The sequence below is a fragment of the Heptranchias perlo genome, chromosome 1, assembly GCF_035084215.1.
Source record: "Heptranchias perlo isolate sHepPer1 chromosome 1, sHepPer1.hap1, whole genome shotgun sequence".
Taxonomy (NCBI): domain Eukaryota; kingdom Metazoa; phylum Chordata; class Chondrichthyes; order Hexanchiformes; family Hexanchidae; genus Heptranchias; species Heptranchias perlo.
The window spans coordinates 148,309,705-148,328,258 of NC_090325.1; the positions used below are offsets into that span (position 1 = coordinate 148,309,705).

The following is an 18,554-nucleotide window of genomic DNA, read 5'->3' on the forward strand; positions in this document are numbered from 1 at the left end:
TGATACCGTTGTTCCTTATCTGTGTGTGCGCAAACGCCTTTACCAAGATGGCGTCCGGCATGCATCACGCTAGAAGTGTGCGCACGCATTCCGGATGCCATTTTGGGACCATAAGGCCGCGTAGTGCCTAAAAAAAACGGACGCTACATGGCCCAATTCATAGCCCAATGTTTCCATTTGTGGGGAAGACCAAAACTAGGGGCCATAAATATGAGAGAGTCATTAATAAATCCAGTAGGGAATTTGTGAGTACCTTCTTTGCCCAGAGAGTGGTTACAATGTGGAACCCACTACCAAAGGAATAGTTGAGGCAAATAGTATAGATGCATTTAAGGGGAAGCTAGATAAACACATGAGGGAGAAAGGAATAGAAGGTTATGCTGTTAGAGTTAAATGAAGTAGGGTGGGAGGAGGATTGTGTAGGGCATAAAGAATGGCACAGACCAGTTGAGCCAAATGGCCTGTTCCTGTGCTGTGCGTTCTATGTAATTCTATTAAAGGTGCACAGCAAAGTGATTTCTCTTTCCATGAAAAGCAAGTATTGGGGTAGAAATTGGACCTTATTGTGCCCGTTTTGAACGTGGAAAAAGGGGTCATAAGGGTCTAATTTAGGAAGCCAGCCTCCCGCCCCCAATCACTGGTGGAAACACGTCCAATGTCATTTTGGTTGAGGTGTCCCTGGCGTAAGCCTAAGACAGGTGTTCTGCCCCTTACATGTACTAATTAGGAGTCTAACGTCTTTTTAACGACCCCTTTCTGAAACTAGGCTGTCTTGAGCAGAGCAGGCACAGGGCCTGCTCCGCTCAGTTTTTCCAGGAGTAGATGCGACCTAACAAGCGGCCGCCACCAAAAGGGTAGGGTTTTCTTTGTTAAAAAAACCTTCATGTGGAACCAGGTGGAGTGGGAATGCTCCCTTTGGCTCCTGAGTGCTGCTGCTGGCCCATAGTTATGCCCCCTCCAGTTTTCTGCTACTCTTCTGGGAGGGGGAACTTACCCAAGGGCTCCTGCCAGCATTGCAGCGGCCCCAAAATGATGAGCTGCCTGGCGACACGCAGTCGGCGTCGGCAGTTCGTCTGACGTTAAAATGAGGCCCGAGAACCAATATCAATCAAGCCTCAGGCCTACTTTTTCGAGCATAGGGATCATTCCCTGCGTCATGTTCATGCCACCTTGCGGAGCTAACGAATTTCTACCCCATTGCCGTTGCATTTAAAAATTCTGGGTTATCTTTTCCCAGAGAAATGACAGTGGATGGAAAGATGATGTGTGCTGGAGATATAGAGGAGAGGGTCATTCTCAGCTTCAGGTACTATAGGATTGCTCAAAAGTTAACCACTTCAGTTGAACGTGCTGAGGTTTTTTTTGCCAGCTTTTGAATCCCCAACGGATCCAAGAGTATGTATCCTGGGATATTTATCTGTACACAGCAATGCTGCATCTGATTATCATTACTACAGAATAAGTTATTCATTTTAAAATTGATTTATTTATTCAAATTGGTGGGCAGCGGCTCGTGTGGAGCATAAACACCGGCATAGAACTTTTGGGCCGAATGGCCTGTTTCTGTGCTGTAAAATTCTAATGTAAGGAATCTTACAACACCAGGTTATAGTCCAACAGTTTTATTTGAAAATCACAAGCTTTCAGAGATTATCTCCTTCGTCAGGTGAGTGAGTGAATGAGAGGTTCTCAAATCGCATATCTTATATTAGGCTGGGAATCAAAGGTGTCGTTGGTGTTCAGAGGTTAGCCACGGAAAACAGTATGTCCCAGTATACTGAATACACATGGGTCAAATTCCACAGACAAGGAGAGAAAGAGACGCGAAAGGCAGAGAGAGAGAGAGAGAGAGAGAGAGAATGTCCAGTTATATTAAAAACAGATAACTTTTTTTTCCCGCTGGTGGGGTTACGTGTAGTGTGACATGAACCCAAGAATCCCGGTTGAGGCCGTCCTCATGGGTGCGGAACTTGGCTATCAATTTCTGCTCGACGATTTTGCGTTGTCGTGTGTCTCGAAGGCCGCCTTGGAGAACGCTTACCCGAAGATCGGTGGCTGAATGTCCTTGACTGCTAAAGTGTTCCCCGACTGGGAGGGAACCCTCCTGTCTGGCGATTGTTGCGCGGTGTCCGTTCATCCGTTGTCGCAGTGTCTGCATGGTCTCGCCAATGTACCATGCTCCGGGGCATCCTTTCCTGCAACGTATGAGGTAGACAACGCTGGCCGAGTCACAGGAGTATGAACCATGTACCTGGTGGGTGGTGTCCTCTCGTGTGATGGTGGTATCTGTGTCGATGATCTGGCATGTCTTGCAGAGGTTGCCGTGGCAGGGTTGTGTGGTGTCGTGGACACTGTTCTCCTGAGAGCTGGGTAATTTGCTGCGAACGATGGTCTGTTTGAGGTTGGGTGGCTGTTTGAAGGCGAGTAGTGGAGGCGTGGGGATGGCCTCGTAAGAACGGGATATGATGATCGACAGTTCCGACGGGCCACAGCGAAGAATCGCATAGACCTCCTCAGAAGACAAACACGGGACGCAACCAACAGAGTACCCTTCGTCGTCCAGTACTTCCCCGGAGCGGAGAAACTACGCCATGTTCTCCGCAGCCTTCAACATTTCATCAATGACGACGAACACCTCGCTAAGGCCATCCCCACGCCTCCACTACTCGCCTTCAAACAGACACCCAACCTCAAACAGACCATCGTTCGCAGCAAATTACCCAGCTTTCAGGAGAACAGCGTCCACGACACCACACAACCCTGCCACGGCAACCTCTGCAAGACATGTCAGATCATCGACACGGATACCACCATCACACGAGAGGACACCACCCACCAGGTACATGGTTCATACTCCTGTGACTCGGCCAACGTTGTCTACCTCATACGTTGCAGGAAAGGATGCCCCGGAGCATGGTACATTGGCGAGACCATGCAGACACTGCGACAACGGATGAACGGACACCGCGCAACAATCGCCAGACAAGAGGGTTCCCTCCCAGTCGGGGAACGCTTTAGCAGTCAGGACATTCAGGCACCGATCTTCGGGTAAGCGTTCTCCAAGGCGGCCCTCGAGACACACGACAACGCAAAATCGTCGAGCAGAAATTGATAGCCAAGTTCCGCACCCATGAGGACGGCCTCAACCGGGATCTTGGGTTCATGTCACGCTACATGTAACCCCACCAGCGGGAAAAAAAAGTTATCTGTTTTTAATACAACTGGACATTCTATCTCTCTCTCTGCCTTTCGGGTCTCTTTCTCTCCTTGTCTGTGGAATTTGACCCTTGTGTATTCAGTATACTGGGACATACTGTTTTCTGTGGCTAACCTGTCTGAACACCAACGACACCTTTGATTCCCAGCCTAATATAAGATATGCGATTTGAGAACCTCTCATTCACTCACTCACCTGACGAAGGAGATAATCTCTGAAAGCTTGTGATTTTCAAATAAAATTGTTGGACTATAACCTGGTGTTGTAAGATTCCTTACATTTGTCCACCCCAGTCCATCACCGGCATCTCCACATCATGCGTAAAATTCTAAGTAATTTTATGTTGGCTGGAGGCTAGTCTTGGCGAATCCATATACAAACAAAGATCACAGCGCATATCTTCCCGCATAAAAATTACCCTTTGTTTTTTCAGGACATTCTTCCTTGCATTTCAAATTAGCTTTAAGCATCGCAGTGTCAGTGTTACAGCAGATCTGTTCAAATGTCCATCGCTCACCTGCCAGAGCATGAAATATTGATGGTTTCAAGCATATTTATCGGAATAATGAAAACAAGTTACGTGGTCATAAATATTTGATGTAGATTTAGAGCTTCACTAATAAAATATCCGTTTAAATTGAAAGCCTGTGGAAGTCCAGAAAAAAATGTGAAGAGACTGTTAACCATCTGTGTTGGACAGTATTTGGACATGCCTGCAGCAATTGGCTTGTCAGCAGATCGGACAAGACAATTATCTTGCTGTCTCCACTTAATGAGGACCTTGAAAGTAGGTTTTTCAAATGTATTAGTGTGTGCTGGCTTGCGTTGTAGCAATTTCATGTGGTAGGTGGAGGGAGGCACAGTACTGTAGGGGAAGCCCATGACCAGGGAAGATGTGAAGAAGCTCTAGTGACAAATGATTTGTGGGAAATGGGAGTTCCACTCTACTGAGGGAGTGCGTTTTATTTTATGGAATGGTTTGGGGTTTTATTTTAAGGAATCGTTTCAAGTACATTTTTTCAGGGTATTGGTGAGGGAAAGGAACTCTGTTATAGATTTTCCTTTGACTGCATCCAGAAGCATTGGATGGGCTGGTCAGTGTGCAGGCTTGTAAGGAACCCACTTAATTTTCCTCCACTAATTTAAATGGAGGAAAATTGATGGATTCCTTTACAGGATTACAATTGTAAACAATTTTACAACACCAAGTTATAGTCCAACAATTTTATTTTAAAATCCACAAGCTTTCGGAGGCTTCCTCCTTCCTCAGGTGAATGTGGAAATGAAATCCTCGAACCTATCGCATTTATAAATCACAGAACAATGCCTGGTGATTAGAGATAGTCTTTTCAACTGCCCGTTGCCAAGGCAACCAAAGTGTTCAGACAGATAGGTGTTACCTACAGGGCCACCGAATATACAAACGGCCAGAACTAAAAAAACAGATGATGTGGAGATGCCAATTAAAAAAACAGAGCGAGAGAGGCAGAAACATAGAAACATCCGGAAGGAAAAGACAGCAATTGACCCGTTATATTAAAAACAGATAACATTTGTTCGCTGGTGGGGTAACGTGTAGCGTGACATGAACCCAAGATCCCGGTTGACGCCGTCCTCATTGGTGCGGAACTTGGCTATCAATTTCTGCTCGACGATTTTGCGTTGTCGAGTGTCTCGAAGGCCGCCTTGGAGTACGCTTACCCGAAGGTCGGTGGCTGAATGTCCTTGACTGCTGAAGTGTTCCCCAACTGGGAGGGAACCCTCCTGTCTGGCGATTGTTGCGCAGTGTCCGTTCATCCGTTGTCGCAGCGTTTGCATGGTCTCGCGAATGTACCATGCTCTGGGGCATTCTTTCCTGCAACGTATGAGGTATGAGGTAGACAACGTTGGCCGAGTCACAGGAGTATGAACCATGCACCTGGTGGGTGGTGTCCTCTCGTGTGATGGTGGTATCTGTGTCGATGATCTGGCATGTCTTGCAGAGGTTACCGTGGCAGGGTTGTGTGGTGTCGTGGACGCTGTTCTCCTGAAAGCTGGGTAATTTGCTGCGAACGATGGTCTGTTTGAGGTTGGGTGTCTGTTTAAAGGCGAGTAGTGGAGGCGTGGGGATGGCCATAGCGAGGTGTTCGTCGTCATTGATGACATGTTGAAGGCTGCGGAGAACATGGCGTAGTTTCTCCGCTCCGGGGAATTACTGGACGACGAAGGGTACTCTGTTGGTTGCGTCATGTGTTAGTCTTCCGAGGAGGTCTATGCGATTTTTCGCTGTGGCCCGTCGGAACTGTCGATCGATGAGTCGAGCGTCATATCCCGTTCTTACTAGGGCGTCTTTCAGCGTCTGTAGTTGTCCATCGCGTTCCTCCTCGTCTGAGCAGACCCTGTGTATTCGCAGGGCCTGTCCATAGGAGATGGCCTCTTTGACGTGGTTAGGGTGGAAGCTGGAAAAGTGGAGCATCGTGAGGTTGTCCGTGGGCTTGCGGTAGAGTGAGGTGCTGAGGTGCCCGTCTTTGATGGAGATTCGTGTGTCCAAGAAAGAAACTCATTCTGAGGAGTAGTCCATGGTGAGCTTGATGGTGGGATGGAACTTGTTAATGTTATCGTGTAGTCTCTTTTGTGATTCTTCGCCGTGGGTCCATAGAAAGAAAATGTCGTTGATGTATCTGGTGTATAGCGTTGGTTGGAGGTCCTGTGCAGTGAAGAAGTCCTGCTCGAACTTGTGCATGAAAATGTTGGCGTATTGGAGTGCGAATTTGGTCCCCATGGCTGTTCCGTGTGTTTGGGTAAAGAACTGGTTATCGAAGGTGAAGACATTGTGATCCAGGATGAAGAAAACGTCGGCCAACGTTGTCTACCTCATACGTTGCAGGAAAGGATGCCCCAGAGCATGGTACCTTGGCGAGACCATGCAAACGCTGCGACAACGGATGAACGGACACCGCGCAACAATCGCCAGACAGGAGGGTTCCCTCCCAGTCGGGGAACACTTCAGCAGTCAAGGACATTCAGCCACCGACCTTCGGGTAAGCGTACTCCAAGGCGGCCTTCGAGATACTCGACAACGCAAAATCGTCGAGCAGAAATTGATAGCCAAGTTCCGCACCCATGAGGACAGCCTCAACTGGGATCTTGGGTTCATGTCGCGCTACACGTTACCCCACCAGCGAACAAATGTTATCTGTTTTTAATATAACGGGTCAATTGCTGTCTTTTCTTCCGGATGTTTCTCTGTTTCTGCCTCTCTCGCTCTGCTTTTTAATTGGCATCTCCACATCATCTGTTTTTTTAGTTCTGGCCGTTTGTATATTCGGTGGCCCTGTAGGTAACACCTATCTGTCTGAACACTTTGGTTGCCTTGGCAACGGGCAGTTGAAAAGACTATCTCTAATCACCAGGCATTGTTCTGTGATTTATAAATGCGATAGGTTCGAGGATTTCATTTCCACATTCACCTGAGGAAGGAGGAAGCCTCCGAAAGCTTGTGGATTTTAAAATAAAATTGTTGGACTATAACTTGGTGTTGTAAAATTGTTTACAATTGTCAACCCCAGTCCATCACCGGCATCTCCACATCATCTTTACAGGATTGCACTTAGACCTGCCCGAAATTCATACATTCATGGCACCCAGGCCACGAACCCAGGAAAATCTCCCCTTAAATGTGATCCATTGTGTAATGTCCAGGGCTCATCGTCATAAACCGTTTGAATTCTGAAGTACTTGGGTAGGTATCATTGACTCTGCAGCAAAGCAGTGTAAACCCACCTTGATTCATCTGTTTGCAATTAGGTGTGTACTGTCACAATTCGGGACAAAAACAAAAAAATTCAAGGCTACAGTCAAAGTAAGAAAAGGAGAATGCAATGTAAACTGCTCCCATTGCACTCGGAATTTCAAGAACCGAGTGCTGAATTGGGTACTGAGGTGCTGGTATAAAATATGATATGATACTTTTAAGAATGAGCAAACAGTGCTTAAGAAAGAAAGAGCAACTGTTTAAATGTATCCCACTTCTATGTTTATTTATACATTGCACTTCAGGGAAAAAGGATCCAAATGAAGCAAAACAAAGAACGAAATTTCATTGATTAACCTTTTGTAATTAGCAGTGAGACTGAATTCCCTAAGCAGATGTCGTCTGTCTAAATCAAACCACACACACAATTAACACTGCAGAGAGGCTGAGAGAGAAACCCTTGCCTCTGCATTGCTAATTGAAAAGCATCCCTTTGTTTAACTGCAATAGAAATGTACCTGTCAGACAAGATAATATGCCCTGGGATTCTGTTGTATTTTAAGAACATAAATAATGGTATACAGTTTGAAAATGCAGCTGAAGAATAATTTAATGCAGCTGTGAAATCTTGTAATGCAAAATTGGGGGTTATTGTTGACTCACCAGTTGCCTTTAATGGTGACACCATCAATTACTTGTATCTGTTTGCTAATATGGCCAGTGTGGGGAAATTGGACACTTTTTTCTCACTACTTTGCAACCAATAACAGCATCAAACAATCTCCAAGGTACAGCATAAAGACAGATTCAATGCAGAATTAACTACTTCAGCAACTTTCCTTAACCCTTACAGGCGCAGGGTCTCTTTTTTGAGCATGTCTGTCGTAGCTTGCCTGCACTATCTAAGATTCTCAAAGACAGCCATCATCATTGTTGCAACCGGTCTTGGAGCCCAATTCCAGCACAGCAAAGCTCCATCATTCACAGGCCAAGTGCGGGCGATCTCTGCCACATCTCCCAAATTTCATTCCAGGAATTGTCTTACGCAGACAATTGATACATTGTTTGACAGACCCAGGGATTTCATCACACATCCCGTGGAAAGCAGCCAGCAGCAAAAAGAGCCCTACACTTTTGCCATGTGGCAGGGTTCCAAAAAAATACTAGAGAAACTTGGGCTTTTTAGCTTAGAAAGAAGGCATTTTAGAGGTGGGCCAAGATTCACCTCCAGGACTAAGTTCTGGCGTGGCCTCTCTGAATCTGCCACAACTCAACCCATTTCCCTAGGTCGGGGTTCAATCTGTATGCATGGTAGGCTCCCAGTGAAATTATTACCACCAAGAGAGAGCCAGACATCATGAAGAGCAGAATATCGATGGTACTGCAGCACCAGAAGAACCAGTGATGGACCGTAAGACGTGCCCCAAAGATCAGAATCACTGTCCCACTGAAGGTCTATGCCGATAAATGGTGCCAGTTTCATTTGAAGGATTAAGAAGATTCGAGAGGGGTAAATTCAACTTTCGGCGATTTTGTAAAACATGCGATATCAGATCGACCACCCATTATACACCCCGCCCAATTTTCCTTTCTATTGAAGTCAATTTTACATCGAAAGTTAAAATTACCCCCAAGGTTGGCTTTTGGGGAACCAGGCATATCCCTCGTAGCCTTGGCCCAGGCTGCCGGTGTATTTCACGTGAACAAGAGCTCAGGAGAGATAAAATACAGCCCATACTCATTCACGGGGAGGAACCTTTAAGTATACATGAAGATCACTGACGTTCAAATCACAGCTTCTAGCAGGCATAATTGGATTTAAGAACTTACTATTATTGATCAGAAGCTGTCCCCATGATGATCCTGATCTATTACCTGATAAATTCTAAGTTGTTCAAGTTGTTTCATGAGATTTTAAGGTTGCTGCTATCTTTAAGGGACAAACATCAGCTAGACTTCCTCCCTGGTGCTTCAGTAGAACACGCCATATGCCTGGTGTGCACCTGCAATACATAAAGCAGGCCCAGTCAGGAAGGTCAGGCACTGAGGTCAGCACATTACTGGTGTGCTGTACCCAAATTGCCCCTGCACAGAGCTGAGAGAGAAATATCAGCCTGATCGTCCCCATTGCAGCAGTCAAAGCATTTGAAAGAGAAGCTAAGTCTGAGCTAAGAATTTTAGCTAAGGGGTGCTGTGCTGTGCTGCAGAGGTCACTGGAGTGGCTATGGTGGTCTACAGGCTGCGTGGCACAGTCACAATGACTGCATGAGGTGCTGAATTAACAGAGGCAGGTCCTCTGATGTTCGAATTCCTGGTCACAGCAGCTGAAGGAGGCCTTAGGCTGGACTTACAGTGGCTGCGTTTTCTACAGATGCACCTGCACCTTCTCCTCCTCACTCATATTTCAGCAAGCGCTCCCTCCTGCAGCTCATTGACTAAGCTGAACCCCCCCCCCCACCACCAATCGAAGTGGATAGATCTGTGCTAATGCTTGTTATTACAGGAGTGGGTGACATTAGGTCAAGGCTATACAGTTGGCTCAGTCCCTGCAGGAGCAGGAAAAGAAAGTACTTTATAATGCTTGCAGCAATACACCCCTTGAGCTACACATGGAAAGAGTATATATTGTGATACATTGAATTACTGCAATATGGCCCTGCGTGTGAAGGAGTGTGTAAATAAGAAGATAATCAATGAAAAGCAAATGATACCAGCCCTGAATTTAGGGAAGGCCTCCAATTGTACCCTCTCCCACTCATCAATTGTCTTCATCCCCATTATCTCAATGACCCTCTCCTCATAAGGAGTCAAAGATTGTAAATTTGATTTGATGACCTTCCCCCGCCCCCCTGCCCCACCACTCACCCATCTCCTTTAATGTAACCTTGTCCTGCAAACAGATGCAACAGGGATATCTTTTGGAAAGAGGACCTGGAATCCTGTATGCAGCTGCAAATTGGAATTGTTACTATGCAGTAGCACAGAATTGTTTTTTTCATTTTCAGTAATATGGCCCTGTTATCACCTCATGGGACATGAAATCAGTGTCTATATCCTGGGAATGAAGTACTACGCCTTTTAGGGCTGTAAACTCATGTAGGCATGCATTCCATGCACTACAAGTTTCCCATCACTGCTTGCTGATGTGTAGTGAACCCTATAACCTGCAGAAGTGACCAACTATTCTTTCTATAGACACAGTAAGATTGCTGGTTTTCATGCTTCTGAACATTTCAATAGGGTTATTCCGAATTAGTTAAAAACATAACTAAGTCAATTAGTAAAAATGAAAATGCCTCAAAATAAGATTGGATTTGACAATTTGAAGGCTACATCACCTCTGCAAACAGTGCACATAAATTATTTAAATACCAAGGCTATAACCCGAGGATTACAGTTTTATTACTTCAACTACTATAGTTTTCCCAGCAATCTTTTGTGAGTAGAAAGTTCAATATTATACTCTTCCTTCTTCCTCCCCAAATGATATATTTACTGAAGGCACAGAGCAATGGCAGTTATTAACTATTCATCTTGCATCTGTCTTCACCCCAAGAGGAAGAGGAAAGGATACCTTTATCAAATATCAGATTTTTGGAAACAGCAAAGGAGGAGCTAGACAGTATGCAAACAATAAAGGATAGAAAAAAAGTTAGATCCTCTTGAAATAAACAAAGTACTTAGTCTGAGACAACTCCCAGACAACAAGTCTTAAAGGAAATGCGGATTGAAATTAATAACTCCCTAATTGACATTTTTATAAATTTGCTGATCCAGGAGAGGATCCTGAGGATTGGAAAGTGATTAACAAAACCTCCATTATATAAGATAGGTTCAAGACATACCTGGAGTAAGTTTAATATCTGTGGAGGGAAAGGCTTTAAGACGTCTAGTGGTGTACACTAGCAAACGCATAACTTGCTAAGAATGTTAGCGTGCATTCAGAAAGTGATGATGTGGAGATGCCGGTGATGGACTGGGGTGGACAAATGTAAGGAGTCTTACAACACCAGGTTATAGTCCAACAGCTTTATTTGAAATCACAAGCTTTCGGAGCTGAGGTTATTTTCAACTAATTTGCTAGAATTTTTTGGAGTTATTATGGACATGGTAGGCAGAAGAGATACAAATGATATATACATTAAGAAGCTTTTGATGAAGTTCCATATCAGTAATTAATGACTATGGTAGGAATTTGTGTAATAGGAGCTAAAGTATGATGCTGGATGGAAAATTGGCTTAAAAATCAGAAATTGAGGATCATAAATGAAAATCTTTCCAGCTGGTATGAAATATGCAAGCAAGATATCCCAGGGGTAGCCTTGAGACACTTGTTTGTTCTGCTGAATTTCTTTTATAATTATTCACCCACTGTAGTTACATAAAGAAATAAATCTGTAACCTGGTTAAAGTTTGAATTTTGCCTTGATTACAATCTTATGCTTATAAATCAACTGTCAAGGTACGTATATGGGGTCTGCTAGTAAATCAATTTGAAGGTATGTGTCATACATCAGGTTTGTCATAATTCCCAGGCTTGTGGACGTGTAGGAGAGCTACACTGCCATCATATTCTGGGTTACATGTTGGAGTCTGGTAGGTTGTGTACTGCATGTTATGTTGCAGTTATGGATGGCTTTCTTTGGAAGTTAGTGGGAAGTGTTCTGGCCCTCCCAGTTATCGGCTGCATTTTACCATTTTTGTGGCGATATTTCCTGGGTTTTCTCCCCTTGCCATTCTGTCTGAGGAGTACAGGTGTTAAGTTCCACTTTTCTCCCAGGTTGCTAGCATCAGTGCCTTGGAGAGCTACCTTCAATTCCAGAAGACTTCTGGACAATGCGGGAGGGTTGGCAACTCTAGTCCTGGCTGCTGTCTGCATTTTTCTGTAATCTGATTACCATCTTCTCATTTGTCATCACTAATGTAGTGTGATGGTGATATATGTAGATGGGATAATCAGTGAGATAGAATTGAAATATTTATTAAACAATGAGAAAGAAGGAAAAGGGGCACACAAACTGAAACAATAAACAAAGAGAATTACAGACATAAAGGGGGTGAAACTCAACTTTGATGGGGGCTTAATACAGACAGTAGTGGATCAGCTGCCCCTTGTACACCCCGCTCGATTTTCCTTTCCATTGACTTTGGGCAGGGAATATAATGGGCAGCCAAACCCCTACCACCTGTTTTGCACCTCCGTTGAAGTTGAATTTCACCTCCACAGTCACTCATATGTGTCTTAATGACCTGGATAAGGGTACATTTAGCAAAATCTCCTAAATATGTAGATGATACCAAAAACAGGAGGCAGGGCAAATAATGAAAAACAATGTACCAGAAGCGTAAAGATTCAGAATTTTTAGATAACGAAGGGATAAGTTTTAGTAAAGGAGCCAAGGACCCAAAAGAAGGAACCTGTGTTAAATTGAACAGGGTACAGTATTGCTAAGAATGAAAGAGATTTAGGAGTAATAATGGGTAACATAGAAACATAGAAAATAGGAGCAGGAGTAGGCCATTCGGCCCTTTGAGCCTGCTCCGCCATTCAGTATGATCATGGCTGATCCTCTATCTCGATACCATATTCCTGCTCTCTCCCCATACCCCTTGATGCCTTTTGTGCCTAGAAATCTATCTAGCTCCTTCTTAAATATATTCAGTGACTTGGCCTCCACAGCCTTCTGTGGTGGAGAATTCCACAGGTTCACCACCCTCTGAGTGAAGAAATTTCTCCTCATCTCAGTCCTAAATGACCTACCCCGTATCCTGAGACTGTGACCCCTCGTTCTGGACCCACCAGCCAGGGGAAACATCCTCCCTGCATCCAGTCTGTCTAGCCCTGTCAGAATTTTATGTGTTTCAATGAGATCCCCTCTCATTCTTCTAAACTCGAGGGAATACAGGCCGAGTCGACCCAATCTCTCCTCATAGGACAGTCCTGCCATCCCAGGGATCAGTCTGGTGAACCTTCACTGCACTCCCTCTATGGCAAGTATATCCTTTCTTAGGTAAGGAGACCAAAACTGCACACAATACTCCAGGTGTGGTCTCACCAAAGCCCTGTATATCTGCAGTGAGACATCCTTGCTCCTGTACTCAAAACCTCTTGCAATGAAGGGCAACATACCATTTCCCTTCCTAACTGCTTGCTGCACCTGAGTGTTTGCTTTCAGTGACTGGTGTACAAGGACATCCAGGTCCCTTTGTACATCAACATTTCCCAATCTATCACCATTTAAAGAATACTCTGCCTTTCTGTTTTTCATTCCGAAGTGGATAACTTCACATTTATCCACATTATACTGCATCTGCCCGCTCACTCAACTTGTCTAAATCGCCTTGAAGCTTCTTTGCACCTTCCTCCCAACTCACGATCCCAGCTAGTTTTGTGTCGTCAGCAAAGTTGGAAATATTACATTTGGTTCCCTCATCCAAATCATTGGTATATATTGTGAATAGCTGGGGCCCAAGCACTGATCCCTGCAGTACCCCACTAGTCACTGCCTGCCACCCTGAAAAAGATCTATTTATTGCTACTCTCTGTTTCCTGTCTGTGAACCAATTTTCAAACCATGCCAGTATATTACCCCCAATCCCATGTGCTTTAATTTTGCACACTAACCTCTCATGTGGTATCAAAGGCCTTCTGAAAATCCAAATAAACCACATCCACTGGTTCTCCCTCATCTATTCTACTAGTTACATCCTCAAAAAAACTCCATTAGGTTTGTCAAACACGATTTCCCTTTCATAAATCCATGTTGACTTTGTCTAATCCCGTTGATAGTTTCTAAAGTTTACTTAGAAAATATCATTGTCTTGGACTTGCAATTGTACAGAATGCCATTTGTAACTTTGACCTCATTGTTGGTGCTCTTGGAGGATTTGAAACTAGAATGGAGGGACTCAAACAGAAAATGTGAAAAAAAGGGGAGTACTCAATTGGGTGGCAACAGTGTGTTCAAGGACCTTGAGGAGAAAGGGTAGATTAGAGATTAAGAGGCAGTTTGAAAAATTGGATGAGTCGAAGGAGTGGTAGCATTTTTGAAAGGAGGAACAATGAATCCAGAGGATAGAGAGAGGTTGATGAGGGTACCAAGCATGGGTCAAAGAAGTGAATGTTAGGAGCTGGAGGAGGAGATGGTGAATCTGCAGTGTGATGGGGAGGAGGGCTAGATGAAGGGATGTAGAGGTCACTAATGGATGACCTTGATTTTGGAAGCAAAGAAGTTCATGAGCTCCTGACATTTATTAACGGAGATGAAGATGGCAGGTGTAGGAAAGAAAGGTTGGAGGAGACAATTTGTGGTGGAGTAGAGGAGTCTTGGATTGTTCTTGCTGTCTAAAATTATCTGAGACTTCAAGGATAATTTGGCCATAGAAAGAGAAATGAAGTAGTGCTTGAAGTAGTAAAGCCAGATTTGGAGGTGGACAGTCAGGCAGGTTGTGTGCCACATTCATTTTAATCTGCTGTCAAAGGACTCGAGCCGATGAAGCTAAGTCTGTGGTAGTGGCTGTTGTACCATAGGAAATGGTGGAAAATGGGGTTATTCTCAGTGTGGGGGATCTGTTGGGAACAAGGGTAGCAAAAGTGGAGGTACAGCAGTTGTGGAGCTGATTCATGAAGGCATCATTGACAATACAGGTGGTCAGCTAGAGGACAGGGAATTAAAACGGAACACTTGAAGGAATTAAGGGTTCGTTTTTTTTTCCATGGGTGGCATGAGATGACTCACTGTTGAAATCGGAGGAATGGAGAGGATTTCAGAGACGATTGGGTGATTTGCGTTTGGTTTCAGTGATAACATCAACATAAGAAGAACTGCAGTAAAACCAATTGATTTTCTTCATGTTATTATACCTGTACTCTAATCTGACTGAGGGGGGCTAACAAGCCTAAATAGATTCATTTGACACTATGAATAATACAATATACTTTGTTTATTTTACAGAATGACAAGCCTCCAGTGCGCTCAGCAAGTCGATCAAGTAACATATCAAAGGTAGAGAGATTCTTTGTATTCAAAAGAGAAACTCTTTAACTTTTCCAGATTTGTGTTTGTTGATGAAGGACCCTGGGGCAGTGTTTGGGAACTCTGTCGTACAATATGTTTTGGGAAGGGAAACATAATTGTAGTTAGCATGTGATTGGGAACTCAGCTGTAGTACTTTAGAGAATGATCGTCCATAAACAGAATAGCTGGTATGCTTTCATGAGGCATAATTCTGTAAAAAGTATTCCTGCATAGCTATTGTGCCCAATTGCGTGACAGTTCCCAGAGAATTTGTATGAAGGACAAAATACAAGTACAGCTTGACTTCCTCCTAGCAATACGAGGATCAAAGTAATTGGCAAAGAATTTGGTTTGTTTCGAAACTGTTGAATTTTGCCTTTCTAAGACAGTTTCTCTTTAACGTCCAATCTTATGTGCCCATAAGACAGTAGTTCACTTGTATTCCTGCATGATGTGGATGAGCAATCCCCCTTTGAAGTCAGTCACATTGCAGAGAACAGTCGATACCTCAAGTTGCCTCCAGAGTGAGATACAGAAACACACGACTCAGTGAAAGGAGAAGTTAATAAAGCAACAATCGAACCGTGCAACATAATGCAAATCATAAAACCTTCTTACCATTTCAGGTTAACAGCCAAGCAAGACCAAAATTAAATTAAATGTAACTTCCTGTATTAAAAAAAAACTCCCCCCTTTTGGCTCAATAAGAAGCTACAGCATACAGTGTAGCTGCAGTGTGTACCATCCACAGGATGCACTGCAGCAACTCGCCAAGGCTTCTTCGACAGCACCTCCCAAACCCGCGACCTCGACCACCAAGAAGGACAAGGGCAGCAGGCACATGGGAACAACACCACCTGCACGTTCCCCTCCAAGTCACACACTATCCCAACTTGGAAATATATTGCCGTTCCTTCATCGTCGCTGGGTCAAAATCCTGGAACTCCCTTCCTAACAGCACTGTGGGAGAACCTTCACCACACGGACTGCAGCGGTTCAAGAAGGCGGCTCACCACCATCTTCTCAAGGGCAATTAGGGATGGGCAATAAATGCTGGCCTTGTCAGCGACGCCCACATCCCATGAATGAATTTTTTTTTTAAAGTTACATCGAGTCTATAGCACAGAACCAGGCCATTCGGCCCAACTGGTCTAAGCTGGCATTTATGCTCCACATGAGCCTCCTGCCTCCCTACTTCATCTAACCCTATCAGCATACCCTTCTATTCCTTTCTTCCTCATGTGCTTATCTAGCTTCCCCTTAAATGCATCTCTGCTATTTGCCTCAACTACACCTTGTGGTAGAGCATTTAATATTCTAACCACTCTCTGGGTAAAGAAGTTTCTCCTGAATTCCCTATTGGATTTATCTTATATTTATGATCTCTAGTTTTGACCTCTCCCACAAGTGGAAATATTTTCTCTAAATCTATGCTAAAGAACAAACCCTTTTGTTATCTTGAAGACCTCCATCAGGTCACCCCTCAGCCTTACGAAAAGAGCCCCGACCTTTCTTGATAAATATATCCTCTCAGTTCTGGTATCATCCTTGTGAATCTTTTTTGCACCTTCTCTAATGCCCCTATATCCTTTTTATAATATGGAGACCAGAACTGTGCACAGTACTCCAAGTGTGGTCTAACCAAGGTCTATACAAGTTTAATGTAACTTCTCTGCTTTTCAATTCTATCCCTCTAGAAATGAAACCCAGTGCTTTGTTTAACTTTTTTATGGACTTATTAACCTGCGTCGCTACTTTTAGTGATTTGAGTATCTGTACCCCAAGATCCCTCTGCTCCTCTACCCCATTTAGCCTCTTATTATCCAAGCAGTATGTGGCCTCCTGATTCTTCCTACCAAAATGCACTACCTCATACTTATCTATATTGAAATTTATTTGCCAAGTATACACCCATTCTGCAAGTTTATTAATGTTTTCTTGCATTTTAACGCATTCTTTCTTTGTATTAACTATACCCCCCAATTTGGTGCTATCTGCATATTTTGAAATTGTGCTGCCGATTACCAAGTCCAAATCATTAATATAAATTGTGAACAACAGTGGTCACAGCACCGATCCCTGTGGAACACCACTTGCTACCTTTTGCCAGTCTGAGTAGCTACCCTGAACCCCTACTCTCTGCTTTCTGTTTTGTAGCCAGCTTGCTAGCCATTCTGCTACCTGTCTCCTGACTCCACATGCTCTGATCTTAGTCATGAGTCTACAATGCGGTAGCTTATCGAAGACCTTTTGAAATTCCAAATATATTATACCTACTGCATTACCCTTAGCTACTCTTTCCGTTACTTCTTCAAAGAATTCAAGAAGGTTGGTCAAGCATGATCTTCCCTTTTGAAATCCGTGCTGACTACTCTTTTATTTTTGTTTTCTAGATGTTCTTCTATTACACCTTTGAGTAAAGATTCCATTATTTTTCCCATCACCGACATTAAGCAAACTGATCTATAGTTCCCTGGACTTGTTCTATCTCCCTTTTTAAATATAGGAATAACATCAGCTGTCTGCCAGTTCTCTGACACTGTTCCCTTTTCTAATGATGTTTTATATATATGTAATAGTACCTCTGCTATCTCTTCCCTAACTTCTTTGAATAAGTGCGGATGCAATTCATCCAGACCAGGGGTTTTATCCTCTCTAAGTTTAATTAGTTTATCAATTATCTCCCCCTTTCTATTTTAAATGTTTTTATATCTTTTTTGATCTCGTCTTCTAATGCCAGGCCCACCTTGTTAGTCTCCTTGGTAAATACTGAGGCAAAGTAAATATTCAGTATTTCTGCCATTTTGCTGTCATTACCTGTGTATTTATCTTGTGCATCTCTTAGTGGTCCTATCCCTATCCTGATTTTTCTTTTGTTATTTATGTCTGTAGAATACTTTACTATTTCTTTTTATATTCCTTGATAACTTAATTTCGTAATTTCTCTTTGCTTTCCTAAATTTTTTTGACATTTTTCCTAACCCCTTCCTATTTCCTTTTGTCACCCTCCTTTATTGTCGACATACTTTTTACATGTGTCGATACGGGGGTGGTGCCAGAGAATTGCAAATGTTACACCCTTGTTCAAAAAAAGGGTATAAGGATAAACCCAGCAACTACAGGCCAGTCAGTTTAACCTCAGTGGTGGGGAAACTTTTAGAAACGATATTCCGGGACAGAATTAACAGTCACTTGGACAAGTGTGGATTGATTATGGAAAGCCAGCATGGATTTCTTAAAGGCAAATCATGTTTAACTAACCTGATAGAGTTTTTTGATGAGGTAACAGAGGATAGATGAGGGTAATGCAGTTGATGTGGTGTATATGGACTTTCAAAAGGCATTTGATAAAGTGCCACATGGTAGGCTTATCATCAAGATTGCGGCCCAGGCAATAAAAGGAGCAGTAGCAACACGGATACAGAATTGGTAAATTTCCTCGCAACCATCTCTGTTCCAAGGAGAACAACCCAAGCTTCTCCAGTTTATTCACGTAACTAAAGTCCCTCATCCCTGGAATCATTCTAGTAAATCTCTTCTGCACCCTCCCTAAGGCCTTCACATCTTTCCTAAAGTGCGGTGCCCA

General features: G+C 43.7%; 1 protein-coding gene across 1 annotated transcript in view; it reads left to right on the forward strand.

Moving 5' to 3' along the window:
• Positions 1-18,554, forward strand: part of LOC137320948 (E3 ubiquitin-protein ligase MARCHF1-like) — a 155,045-nt gene that overhangs the window by 63,865 nt on the left and 72,626 nt on the right. The window contains exon 2 of the mRNA XM_067983012.1: positions 14,906-14,956. Within this exon, the coding sequence (XP_067839113.1) occupies positions 14,906-14,956 (51 nt within the window). The remainder of the gene's footprint in view (positions 1-14,905; positions 14,957-18,554) is intronic.